Below are 13,497 nucleotides of genomic sequence, written 5' to 3' on the forward strand. Positions count from 1 at the left end.
ACACAAAAGACAAATATTTACTTTTAAAATGTTTTTTCTTCTTCTTGATCCAATAAAAATAGTTGCTGACATTTGTACTCTCCGTTTGCTAGTAAAAAGAAATGTGAAAACACTCTAGTAACTGACGCACTACAATATTAAAATGGTGATCTAGTCTAGGATGTTGTCATTCCATGCTGTATATTAGTATATCTCTTTTATTTAGGTCAAGCTACACGTTCCATGCTCTCGCAGGCCTAGCATGAATAACCTGACAGGCTGGATTCAGACTCTGGGCTTCAAGTTTGACATGAAAAACTAAAAAAACCCGCAGAATTTCTATTTCTCCTTCTTCTTTTAAATCAAATTCCCAGAGGCCGAGCAAGTGCCAGAAGAACTCAGGCAAAGACTGAATACCTTTGAGTCAGAAACAGTGAGCAAACCAGACTGAAGAATTACCCAAGATATCATGTCCGTTTGTGGGGATGACTTTAAATGTGTTGAAAATTGTGTTGACATAAAGCACATACTTATTTATTCAAGACACACATGCCGTCAACACAGATCAAATCAAGCAGATCTTACCACCGGGCTCTCCATGATGCCCTTGAGGAAAATAAGGTCCAGATCATTTGCAGTCGTGGAGCTTGTGCTGTCGCTCAGTGTGTCCAGGGCCTGATGCATGGCTGCACACGAGAAGAGAAAACAGAGGGACACATTTCTTTAGTAAAGATGAAAATCCTCTTGTTATAGTTGCAAGAGAACGCAGTGGACGACATGCACTGACACCAAAAACTAAAGACTGGAAGAGGGAACTTTGGTGGGTGTGAGCACATACGCTGCTTCACATCCTTTCCCATGGATTGTCACGTCTCTTCATCATTCCTCCGTAGTTCTCAACAACTCCCAACTTCCTCAGCCTTCCTCCCACACAGTCTTAGCACACAAACAAATAACAAGATACATGGACAGTTGCTGTGGGCATTTCTGATGTTAAAAATGCATTTTCGTTTAAATCATGTTCCTTCTTCTCACACCACATGTGTCAGACTCACGGTCATGGCAAGTCAGTTCATGTAGCAGTGGCACAACTGATGGTAGACTAACAAAGTAGAATAACGTGCAAGGGTTTAAGACAAGATAAGAGAGAGGTTATGGACGTTTACAATCATACAATTACAGTAAGAATAAATACGATATTGAAGAAAAGGAATTTAATTCAGGACAAACACAGAGAAAATTTGGATCGATTGAGAATAAAAAAGACAACATCATAAGGTGACAATATCGTTAGAGCCCTGGACGGAAGTCTACTAAAAGATTTTGTCATTTAGTTTGAAACCCTATCTTTCTATATATGTTATTGACAAATATTTGACATTGCATTGGTCAATAAGGTGCTATGGAAGTAGTTCTAGTATAATTCTACAATATAAGAGATACTTATATGCAAAATACATATAAATAGATTTGAGAGCATTATGATTATATTTGTATGTTACATATTAAGATATATATGGAACAAGCTGTCCAGATGTATTCCTTTGGGGGGTTTTGTTGTTGAAAATGAGACCCTGGGTACAGTATTTTACCTGTATAAATAAAGGTTAATAAAAGAGAAAAATGAAAAATTATACCTACAATGTAAAAAATATGTAATATTATATAGATATAGATATATCTTTATCTATAAATACTGTACATATTTTTCACATATTTGGACATATTTTGGTTTGAAAACAACAGAGTCATGTGGTCTGTAAATTCTGCAACATCAGAATCAAGTATTCAGATAATCTTTTGCAGTGTCATTTTTCAAATGTTGTGTCGAGACAGAAGAGTGTGACAGCCACAAACAAGCTCAAAGCACAAACATGTCAAATTAAGGTAGCAGACACTGTGACATCACACGCCAGAGACTTAAAGCAGACGTGTCTGTGACACACTTATTGGATATTTATACACACAGAGCAGCAGTTGTTGTCGTAATTGACTCGATGTGACTTTGATTTCAGGGCAAAAACACATCAGCAGAACAAAGGAGGTTGAGTGTTTCTCTGCAGAGGCTGCACTGACAGGTCTTAGATCACCTTGACTACAACAGACGATAATACATACTGACCGGGATGAGCCGCTCTCTCTAGAAAGCACAACTTGTTAAATAGCATCTACAGCAGCTGCCAAAATAACAATATTTTTCTCATCAATAATTGTACGAAAACATTATGTGTTTCTCTAAGAAAGTGGACCAAATAAGTTTGTTATATGACAATAATAGTAAAAGACAAGGGCACCAGTTAAATATCTATTCATATGTGTAAACCTTATTGATTTGAGTTGTACTTCCTTAAATAAATCTCTGCTCTCCTGATAAAAAGATTCAAAAGAGTTCCAGACCTTCTTTTCTGCCTCTTTATAAATGGATACATGAATTAGAATATGAGCTCCACAAAGAACTTCATCAGCTCTACTACAGTGGGAGACTTGCCAAATATGCACCGTCTAGAAATATCAGAGCCGTAGTGTCAGCCTACAGGTCCTGCATAATTCTCTCAAGCACTGACATCTCTTTAGTTAATGATGCCACATGGCACTTGTCCAAATCTCAGCTCAGCCTTGCTGAGTCTGGACACACGTTTGCTGCCTTTATTTGTTTTTTGTTTTTTTGCTCTTGATACGTAGCATTACTATGTCAGAGATACAAACTGGGACTTATCTATGAGAAACAGAGTAGCAGGGCTATTTAACTCAAATGTGAGGGCCAGATTTTCATAAGCATGTCCAGCCCATGGGCCAGTCAATTTCATCATTGAGTACTTATGTATTGAAATAGCAGCACGTCATATTCCTTGTTGATGACACAGACATCGTGACACATAAGCACATGGGAATGCCTTGAGCATTTGATTTATGTCGATACTTTTCAGTCCATTTGTTGTTAAATATTCTGTTTTACGTGTGAAAAATATGTTGCTTTGAGACGGCCATTGCATTATATACACTGGCGCTCCTTAGCTATACATTTACCCAACATGAATTTTGACAATGCCTTTTTGTTCTTTGACGGTCAGTTCATCTTAATTATCTTTGTGTGGTTTATCTTCATTAATACTAACTAACTTGCTAGATTTTTTTACAATTTGACATCCATCTTTATCTATGAAAGGCATACTCCCTTATTATTAGTGGATATCGTCTCATTCCAAGGAAGGTTTTAAATTAAAGAGCCATTTCAAATTCGGAAGTCCTCCAAATGTGTTGCCATCGACTGAAAAATGATGCTAGCACCTTTTAAGACCATGCAAGCATATTAAAGGGATAATAAATAATAAAAAATATAATAAAAAAAAGAATTCAAACAATAATTTCATTTTTTGCGCTTTTTCCAGGGAAGTACTTCGGATAGTAATCTCATAAGGTCTGAATATCAACATGAACACTAATAGACTCTGATTTTATTTCAAACATCCTGGGGACCATTAAATGACTAGACCATGAGTTTTAGCAGTGTGATGTAAACGACTGAATGAGAGTCAGACTGGAGTCGGACGCGTCATATTAAGATATTAGTAGTAGAAACCAGAGACCATGGTTTTGGTTTGGCCTGTTTGTGAGTTACCAGAGTTAAAATTTTAAAGAACCTAGAGGCGCCTGCTGCACATCGTCTCCTGCTGTTCTACAATTGAATCAAGGAGCTGCTGAATGAACAGTTGCTTCACATTCCTCAACATGAGTAGCAAGTGTCCCACTGGAGGAGGAGATCAGAAAGTGGCTACAGAAATATTCAATCACACATGGAGTTGTTTTCTATAAAAGGCGGTGGTTCATGTTGCTGAACATCAGGACCCAGAAAGGTTATCTTTATGACACTTCAGTCTCTCCTCACTGTGCCACCACCACAGTCTGCCTAAAGTTGGACATCGACTTCAGAGCAGCATTAAAATCAGACGATTGCTCACAGCTTCTTTTACTCCCTCACCTCTGGTCAACACAAGCAGGCACTGAAGGACCAAAACTAACAAACTGCTGCACAGCTTCTGCCCTCGAGCCATGTTTGTTCTGAACACAAACCTGAAATATAACAACACAAAAGAAAGCAATAAATACACCTCGCACTCCTGTCAATTTGATCGCCATGTCGCTTCCTGTTTCATCTTTAATGTTTGCGTATCACCATCATACACCTGAAGGAAAATAATCCAATCAAATTGTGTGAAGTTATTGTATTCAAATGGTCTTATTACCAAAACTGCAATACAATAAATAGATTAAATGTATCACTTTCCTCACTAACTAAATCACTGAGTTTCACTTATTAAAAAATATAATTATTTTATATATATAATCTGGAGGGAGTTTACACAAATATCAATTAAGAAACATTGTTTACCTGAAGTTAATTTGTTTACTTTTGAATTAAATCATAAGGATTTGTCATCTTACGTCTATATAATGGTATAATATCAATCATTGTCTCAACACTGCTAAGCCTGTAGTTACACATGTCTTGTTAAATAGTGTAAGTTCCTGTAACATTCCTCATGTCAGAAAAAAGGTAACTCACCAATGTAGCAAATTGGTCTTTAGCTGACATAAAACGATGATATCTCCATCCTTTCGCAGTAGTATTTACTGTTTTACAAGCTGTAAAATCATTCAGAGATTTCCAGATGTTTCTTATCACATTTTTGCTGATGACATCCAGCTCTACTGCTCTTTTGACCCAACTGAGCCCCAGAGGCTGAACAGCTTAGTCAATTGTTTGCTAGAAATCAAACAATGGCTGAGTGAAAACACTCTACAGCTAAATGTGGACAAAACTGAAACTCTGGTGATTGCTCCTGATGATAAGATTCCAGGGTTGAGTCAGTACTTGGGTGACTTAGGTCAGTCTGTCAAACTGAGCCTGAGAAACCTGGGTGTTGTATTTGATAAAGACATGTCTCTTGTTCAACATTGCAGAAAACTGACCAGAAACTGTTTCCTTCAACTGAGAAAAATCTCTAAATTTAGGAAAATGTTGTCGGAACATGATCTGGAGCTTGTAATCCATGCGTTTGTTTCTTCTCGTCTGGACTATTGTAACAGTTTGTTTTCATGTCTTAACAAGAAGGAGCTGTCTCGTCTGCAGTTGATTCAGAACTCTGCAGCGAGAATTCTCCTTACATCACTGATCTGATCCAGCCTTACACCCCAGCTCGGGCTCTGAGGTCTGTGGATCAGAATCTACTTTTGGTTCCTCGCACACGACTCAGGACCAGAGGAGAGAAATCTTTTCAGGCTGTTGCTCCTAAGCTTTGGAACGATCTTCCTCCCTCTTTGCGCTTGATGGAGTCAACTGACTCCTTTAAGAAACATCTTAAGACGTTTCTATTCGTTCAGGCTTTTCCTTGAATTTCTCGAACTCCTGTGTTGTTCTCAGTATTATCTTGATCTTTAAAGTATGTACTTTTTTGAGTATTGTTTTGATTGTTTAAGCGCTTTGTGACCCTGTTCTCGAAAAGCGCTATATAAACAAATATTACTTACTTACTTACTTACTTACTTACAAAGCAACTTCCTCCGACTCCTTCAGCTGGTGTGTGGAAACTGATAAATCATCTTCAGTACAAAACTACACAGTCGGCAAAAAAACAAACCAATTGTCTCAGTGTCTTTATTCAGGTCTCAAAATAGCTGCAGAGCTACGTGTTTATATTTGCATAATGACTCAGGAGTTTTATGCTTTTAGAGACAGGTGGTTTTCATTTGGTATTAACTCCCAGTTTAATGAGCATTTACTTCATTTTCGGGGAGTGAATGCTACAATAAAAGGGGTTGGAAGAAGATTTGCCTTTTGTGATTATCATTTATTACCACAACATTTAAATAATCCAATTGACTCTTTATAATAATTGTTTAGAGAAGTTAAATCAGTTTATATTCGTATTTTTATGTGAACTAATAATACTCTTGTTAATAAAATATAAATTCTCATAACATAATATTTTATTCTGAGAAGATGTTCAAATATACCAAATACAAAGTTATTTGTCAATATATTGTAGTAGCAATCAACAAAACATTATATTCTTGAAAGTTGTTCAAATCAACAAAATATAGTTGTTTTTTTTATTGAAATGTCTAACTACAAATAACTCAATGAATGAGATAGGAAAAGATGTTCACATCGAGCAAACAAAGTTATTTTACTTATGATTGTATTACATAACAGTGTTCCCACTTTACTTAAAGTAAAAGAAAAACATTCACTACCTATTATACTTTGTAAAACAAGTAATACGTTGACAAGCATTGGTTGTAAACAATCAAAACTTAATCTACAAACCTCTTTAAATAAATTACAATGTCTTATGAATGTGTTTAAATGCATAACAAACAAAAAACGTAATGGAAAATGACTGATTTTAATTAGAAAAATGACAAATTAATCTAATTTGACATTAAATACATATTGTAATGAAACTATGTCATATAGTAGAGTTATGGATAGTGCAGAGTGGAGGTGTGTTGACAGTGGATCTTGACCTTGGATGGTGTAAAACAAAGAGAGAAAGGAAAAGAAAGTGTTTAAAGCTGGTTCATTTTGAGAGACAAGATTCAAGGCAGACCTGCAAGGAACATAAACTTAACTTCATTGCAACATTTAAATAGATGCCATATTACATTTTTTATTTTCAACATCATTTTGTAATTGTTCTATGGAGTCATTTAATAACATTATTTATTGGTTGACTGTAAAAATGTTTGCAGATCCTGCCCTCATACTTCTTATTGTGTACACTACACACTGTGTTCATTTAGGAGCCAATGAATTTATGTAAAATAAAAACGTGTGAAATCGGTCTAGGCTAGATCCTGCTGGCTCAGCTGGAAGTTGTTTTTTATTTTTTATTTGGATCAATGGAACCATCCAAGTGAGAGTGTAATGATGTATGAGCCCAATTCAAGGTTGTTTACGGTCCTGAGTTAACTACCCCACATCGAATGAACTAAACAAAAGTCAATATGTAATGCAGAGGATTTGTCAACGAGAAAGTTAGATTTTATTTTACTTAGCACATTAGTCAGAGATGAAAACTTTGAGACGCTCAGACTTCTGACAACAAATCAAGCAACTACTGAATTTATTCAAGCCCACGTACAGTAGAACAATATAACATAAGGCTTCTCTACAGAAATGACTATCAACTTTAAATGATTTTTTGTGCTAAATACAAATGTAACTTTGCATTTAACAAACATCCATCACACAGTCTTTGTACTGATAAAGGGAGCTCAACATTTTGCAAATAAAAATAAATCATTATAGAAAACAAAGTTGACATCCCATACCTTTAACACACCTTGAGCTATTTCATGAATAATTCAACAAGCATTCAGGAGAAAAAAGCAAGTATTAATAGTATTAAGTATTAATCTATAAATAGAAATGGACAAACTGACAAGATATACTTTGCAATACTGTGCAACATTGATGAATGTGTCAATTATGGATATGAATTTGGGTACCTCTCAGTACCAGCCCTACAGTACAACAAGAACAGTAAATTTGTCACATATAAATATTTAGGCAACAAAAAAAACACGTGTATACTCACATGGCTTTCAATCCACACACCCAGGAAAAAAAAAGAAAAAAAAGGCCAAACTGATGAATAAATATGAAGAATGTATGTATGTTTGCTTATAGTGATTTCTTTACAATTTACAATGTGATTATACTTATGATTATTTTATTTTTTTTACAACTACTTCTATCAATATTTTGAAGTTAATGGGGATGGGACTAGATAAGTTTCGAGCTTCTCCTGCAATTTTCCCTTTTGGGACATGCATGTAATATGTGAACTATGATGAAATGATAAAATGTGAACCAAACTGTCATGCCCGAAATAAACAATTCATTCATTCACAGTTTTTCCAGTTTCCATTTTGTCTAAAAATGTTACAAACAGCAGCAAATACTCAGAAAGGTAAAGAACCAGAAATAACTTCTTGAGAAATGTTCATCACGTTTCGAAGCCATTGTCCAAAGTTTGAGGCGAGGCTTAGACTGACAGTGAGAAAGAACTCTTGGCAAGAAGTGGATAAAGCCGACTTGACAATGTGTCAGTGTGCCTTCGTAAGGTACCTCATTTGGCACATCCTGTCACTTTTCATGGCCATCAGTTGTTCCGTCAAATCCACGAAATCACCCTGAATAGAATTCCTAGAAAGCCCAGACTGACTCTACACACATGCACGATCGCTCCTCAGCTGTATTACCAAGATTTATTTAAACTTATCGTGAAAGACGGCTCCTACCTTCTTCCTCCACCTTAATATCCAAGCCCTCCAGGGAGTAAGACGAGTCCCCTTTCTCCAGGGAGAGCCGTCCAAACAGACTGCCGGCCATGATAAACATCAACTAGCTACACACCCTCTCCTGCATCTGAGGAAGACCGAGCTGTTTTCCCCTCGCTGCGAGTATCTCTCCTCCCTCTCCACCTGCTCTTGACGTGAGCATCAGCTACGCCTCGCTGAGCGTCTTCTCCTCTGCATGAATGAATGCAGATCGTAGCTGTGGTTGGATATGAGTGAGGCAGGGCGGGGGGTTGGAGGCGAAGAGTTGTGGGAACTATGATGCTCTGGCTGTGAGGCAAAGAGGAGCAAGGCAGCTTTTCTCTGAGCTTCCCCGTGGGGCTCAGCTGAGTGAGAGAGTAGCAGGGGGTTGGGCTGATGAGGAGGAGATAGGTCGATGAAGGTGTGCAAAGATGAAGGAATGAACAGACAGTGTTCGTTTGGTTCGCTACAGCCACCCGCAACCCTGATGAGGGAATAAGCGGAATACAATTAAATTGCTGAAGTAGACGCCATAAAATTGTAATGGCTAGTTTTAAAATATTTAATTTAGACTACCGGGTAATAATCTATTTTGGTATTTTCAAATCATAAAGTGCCACATCACACAACTTCCATGCGTTCCCTTGACTTCATGAAGTTCAAAACAAATAAAGGGGGGTCTGTGTGTCAGAGGCCTTTTGTCGCATATTAAGTCTCTGTGATCAAGCTACAGTAATAGAAAACTAAAAACTGTCCGGGAAGACTTGGAAATGCAGCATAGCAAGACTTGGTTGGAGAAAGTGGTTTCATCTTATGCTCGAATGTCCCTCATCCAATTTAAACAAGTCTATAGGATTCATTTCCCTAAATGAAAACTTTCACAAATGTACAGAAAAATAACAGATAAATGTGACAGGTGTTCAATTTTTAATTGGCGTTTCTGTGTCTTACAATTACACATGTTCTGGTTTAAATACTTTGAAACGAAATCCACAGTTTTAGAAATTAAGATTAATCTGTGCCGATTTATATCCATTTTTGGAACCCCGTCTGAGAACATGAATCAAACTTCTGCCAAGAAAACAGTCATTACATTTACTTCTTTAATTGCTTGTTGATGCACCCTTCTGCTTCCTACAACAACTTTAATGTGACTGATAGATGTTGTATTCTTCATAAAACTTCTAAAAATAAATACACAATGAGAGGGGAAATCAAAGCAAACATTTACAGAAATTTGAAAATCCTTCATAATGCATTTTCAGGATTTTTGCAAGCGTTGCCAGACTGAGAGGGATCAGTTAGAGGTACTATCAACCATTTTATGGCATGGTTAAGATGTTTTTTATATAGTTAATGAAGATCAGAATACAGGGGAGGTTGTGGACAGTTTTTTTGTTTTCTTTATTTAATTGTTTTACTGTTGTATTTTTATTTAATTGTTATTTTTGTTTTGTTTTCTTTGTAATGAAGTAAAATAGAAAGAAAATCAAAGTATGTTGTGTATTGTGAGCTGTCATATAATTTGTTTTATTTTTATTAATTTATTATAATTTATTTATTTATATATTGTAACAAAAAAAGGAATAACTGGACCCCTTAGGACCCCTGAAACATCGGTGAGAAGGTAACCAAGCTGACCCAAGTGTTCTTCATACAGTAAATATAGATTAAATAACAAAACAATTCTGGGGTGTAGCTTAAAATCAGTTAAATTAAAAATATTAAAAATAGAAGACAATCTCATATGATATATCACCAGTTAAGCCACCCCAAAAATTGTTTGTTTCTTTAGGGTTGAATGGTTAGATTCCCTAAATAAATATAATATTAGCTTTAGCTTTCCGCCTGTTCTTTTACTGTAAAACTATAAAATGTAAGGTGCAAGGCTACATCTCAGGAAAAGTCTCAAACTGAGCCTGTAGCCGCTTAAGGCTTTGAATATTTTAACACTGGGAAAGTGGACGTCTTTGCAACAACAACTAGTACAATACCAGGGCTGAACTCGTGATCAGGCCGCTAGGCGATCTATTATATATTATACTATCTATACTGCAGTGGTCCTTGAAATACCAAAGCAGTGATTTAAACAGCAAATAAGCCTAATACTCTTAGCGCTCCTTTTCAATGGGGAGACATTTTGGAAAGCAACCCATTTGTTCAGTTTCTAACCAGATGAGAGCTGGTACAATCCAAGCTTCACATACCTACACATCCCACACATCAGAGACCATGGAGTTTCAATACAGCTGTAAATGCAAAAGTCAAAGTACTTATCAAGCTCTAGACAGATCTGGTATGAGTCACTCAATGCGTAAAGCGTTCGGCAATGGCAGCACTAGGCACACAGGTTGGCTGTAATAAAGAGATTCAAGTAATTTTCTGGTTTATTACTCTAATAACATCTATGTTTAATCCCTGCCCTGTATTATTTTATATTTCAATGTATCAGTGATTGACGCTCAGTAGGATAATGTAGAGGCACTAGCTTGTTGTGCTAGCCCCTTCCTGTTATACCCTTTGAGAAAAGTCAGTTTCCAGGAAGAACTCCATAATCCAGGAGAGGCTCAGAGTAGAAGAGCTGATATCAAGTTTCTATGCTCTAATAACTGTGATGAAACAGGAAATTTGGATGGATGGTCGTAATGCATATCTTTGCATTTTCTTTTGATAGGGACTGCAGTTTGAAAGAGAAGGCCACAGATGCTGATCCATAAAGAGAGATTACGCACATCATTAGCTCGCTAATTATGTTGTACAAGTCTGGAATACGATAAATGTCTCTGGGCATATTCTAGTCAAATTTCACAGCACTTACCCGCATCAGAGCTGGAGGTTGCTACAGGCATTTTCAGGCGGTTTCTTATTTGTTCTGAACTGCAAAAAAAGAGAAGAAAAAGCAATTAATAAACAAAGCTCTGGAAAACCAAATATTGATGAAGTCTTCACATGTGTGAAGTATAATTCAAACATTTTGTAAAATTCTATCGTTGAGTTCTTAAAATGTGCGAGGAGAATATTTCAAGAGACTAGATTGAAAATAAGTACTCGTCCTCTAGAAGCATGGTTTAAACTCCCACAATGAACTACCCTGATTAAAGATCTAAAAGAATCATCTTCACTGAAATATATTGATATTATATTTATATATTTCAAACCTTTAACAAAAGCATTCTCCTCCCACACCGCTCACACATTTATAGCACTTGTGAAGAACACCAGGAGACAAAAGAGGCTTCTCAGGTGAAGTGGTCACTTGTTAAACATCACCGACATAGAAATCAGGACACTTAAAGCTTGTGTCTGGATCATGAACATCAGAGGAAAATCAATGCTGTGAGTGCGAGGAGTAAAACAAATTAAAGGGAAGCGGTAGACACCTGAATGTCAGATTGACAACAAGAGGTATTAAGAAGTATTTTGTTGTTTAGATACACCCCTTCACACAATAGCAACTTTTTTTTACCCCAACAGAAAGCTTACCTGTCCTGAACATTAGCTAGAGCAACATTTACAGTGGGTCAGTAAAGGCATTACTACTAAAAAATGACCGGCCATATTAAGAAATATACATGCGTAATTCTTCATATAGTTAAATGAATGAAATCTATACAGACAAATAGACGAATAAAAATGCAAAACAATGAAGATAAAATACTCAATAAATAAAATGTCATGTAAGTTAACATAAGGACCACTTACAGTATTTATTTATCTGATAAATATGGTCATCTTTTTGGGTAACTATCAGCTAATAAAAAACAGGAATAGTAAATGCATAAAATCTGATTTTTAATCTTTGACAACTATAATGAATTTAATTTCCCCAGTTCAGTTTCTAGACTTTTATTGTGCGTTTCAAATACTGCTGTGAAACTAAACTTTTTTTTCCTTTATGATTTAGTTCATATTTTTGCAATGATGTTTAAAAGTATATACAAATAATTTAATACCCACTAGGGTTGTGTTACAACATTTAAGAATGAACAGAACCAGACGTTAAATATTTGTAATAAAAACAGTTCAAAGTACCAGAAGAAACTGCAAATTTGAAAAGTTTTGATGCTTTAGAAAAAGAGCATCGTTTTCAGGTATAACACTTTAGTATTGAAACATTTTTTGAGTTGAGATACTTTTAAAAATCCTAATAACTACATTAAGGTGGATCAAGACAGATGAGTGTAAGTGTAAGGATATCAATATATTATTATTAACAATATTACACTTCTTTACTCCATATAGTGCAATATCTCTCTTTACAAGCAAAGGCTTCACTATAGATCTTAATTTATGTAGATTACTAAATATCACTATGATGGGATGAGCGTGAGAAGAATAAAATGCATATATATATATATATATACACACACGTCATTATTTTTGAAACCGTTTCTACGTCACTTTATTTATTAGTTGTACATATGTATATATGCACTTAGCCACATGTACTTTTAATATCTCTGCTCTTTACAACTTTTTCTAAGCCAAATGCAAATGCAATTTCGTTCTGTTATACTGTGAATAATAATAAAGGATGTCAAAGTCCAAGTCCAAGTCTAAACAGGCTTTTTCGATTCATAACTCAATCAAAGTCCTAGTCCCTCATCATCCACCTGCAGTCGAGTTAACAGGTGGAGTTTAGGAACCAGCACGGAAGGAAGAGGCACATTCATCCATCCACAAGAGCTTTTGGCAAAACCTGGATCTGTGTGGATCAGGTCTTTAATACTACATACCAGCCCCCCGAGCTTATCCCTTGCATACTGCGTTTACACTGCGAAACGACAGAGCTTGTTAAAAGTATGCAGGGACCACACGGCAGCTAAGAAGCCAAAAGCCGATTTGTACGCAGCTTGGCAGTTCCTGGCTCACACTGGAGAGATTGCGGAGGAGGAAGTCATGCTGGTTGCAATTGTCTCTGCCTTTCCACTCTGTCTATTCTACCTTCTTGTTCTGTCATTTCTGGACTTAAATTAGTGAACTATAGCAGCAGATCAACTGTGTGTACTTATTTTAATCTCTCATCAATCTTATAGATGAAGTAATAAAGACATGTTGAGTCAGGGGTTATATTAAATGTGGGCAATTTGATGCTCATTTGTGCTTACAAAGAGTCTGCAGCTGTGTTTCTACTGGCTCAGGCCATTCAGTGTCATCTTGCTGAGTAAATTAACCCGTACACAGAACTATTTC

At 36.2% G+C, this 13,497-nt stretch overlaps 1 protein-coding gene across 2 annotated transcripts in view; it reads right to left on the reverse strand.

The window, feature by feature from the left end:
• Nucleotides 1-13,497, reverse strand: part of mpp2b (MAGUK p55 scaffold protein 2b) — a 38,146-nt gene that overhangs the window by 16,072 nt on the left and 8,577 nt on the right. The window contains exons 2-3 of one of the 2 annotated variants that reach the window (XM_087785077.1): nt 11,123-11,181; nt 565-665 (exon numbers count right to left, since the gene is read on the reverse strand). In XM_087785077.1, the coding sequence (XP_087641203.1) occupies nt 565-665; nt 11,123-11,153 (132 nt within the window). In that variant the 5' untranslated portion in view covers nt 11,154-11,181. Of the gene's footprint in view, nt 1-564; nt 666-8,286; nt 8,549-11,122; nt 11,182-13,497 lie in introns of those variants that run through there. The other variant, XM_087785076.1, reaches the window with a different exon arrangement.

The sequence above is a fragment of the Callionymus lyra genome, chromosome 2, assembly GCF_982586985.1.
Source record: "Callionymus lyra chromosome 2, fCalLyr1.hap1.1, whole genome shotgun sequence".
NCBI classification, from domain to species: domain Eukaryota; kingdom Metazoa; phylum Chordata; class Actinopteri; order Syngnathiformes; family Callionymidae; genus Callionymus; species Callionymus lyra.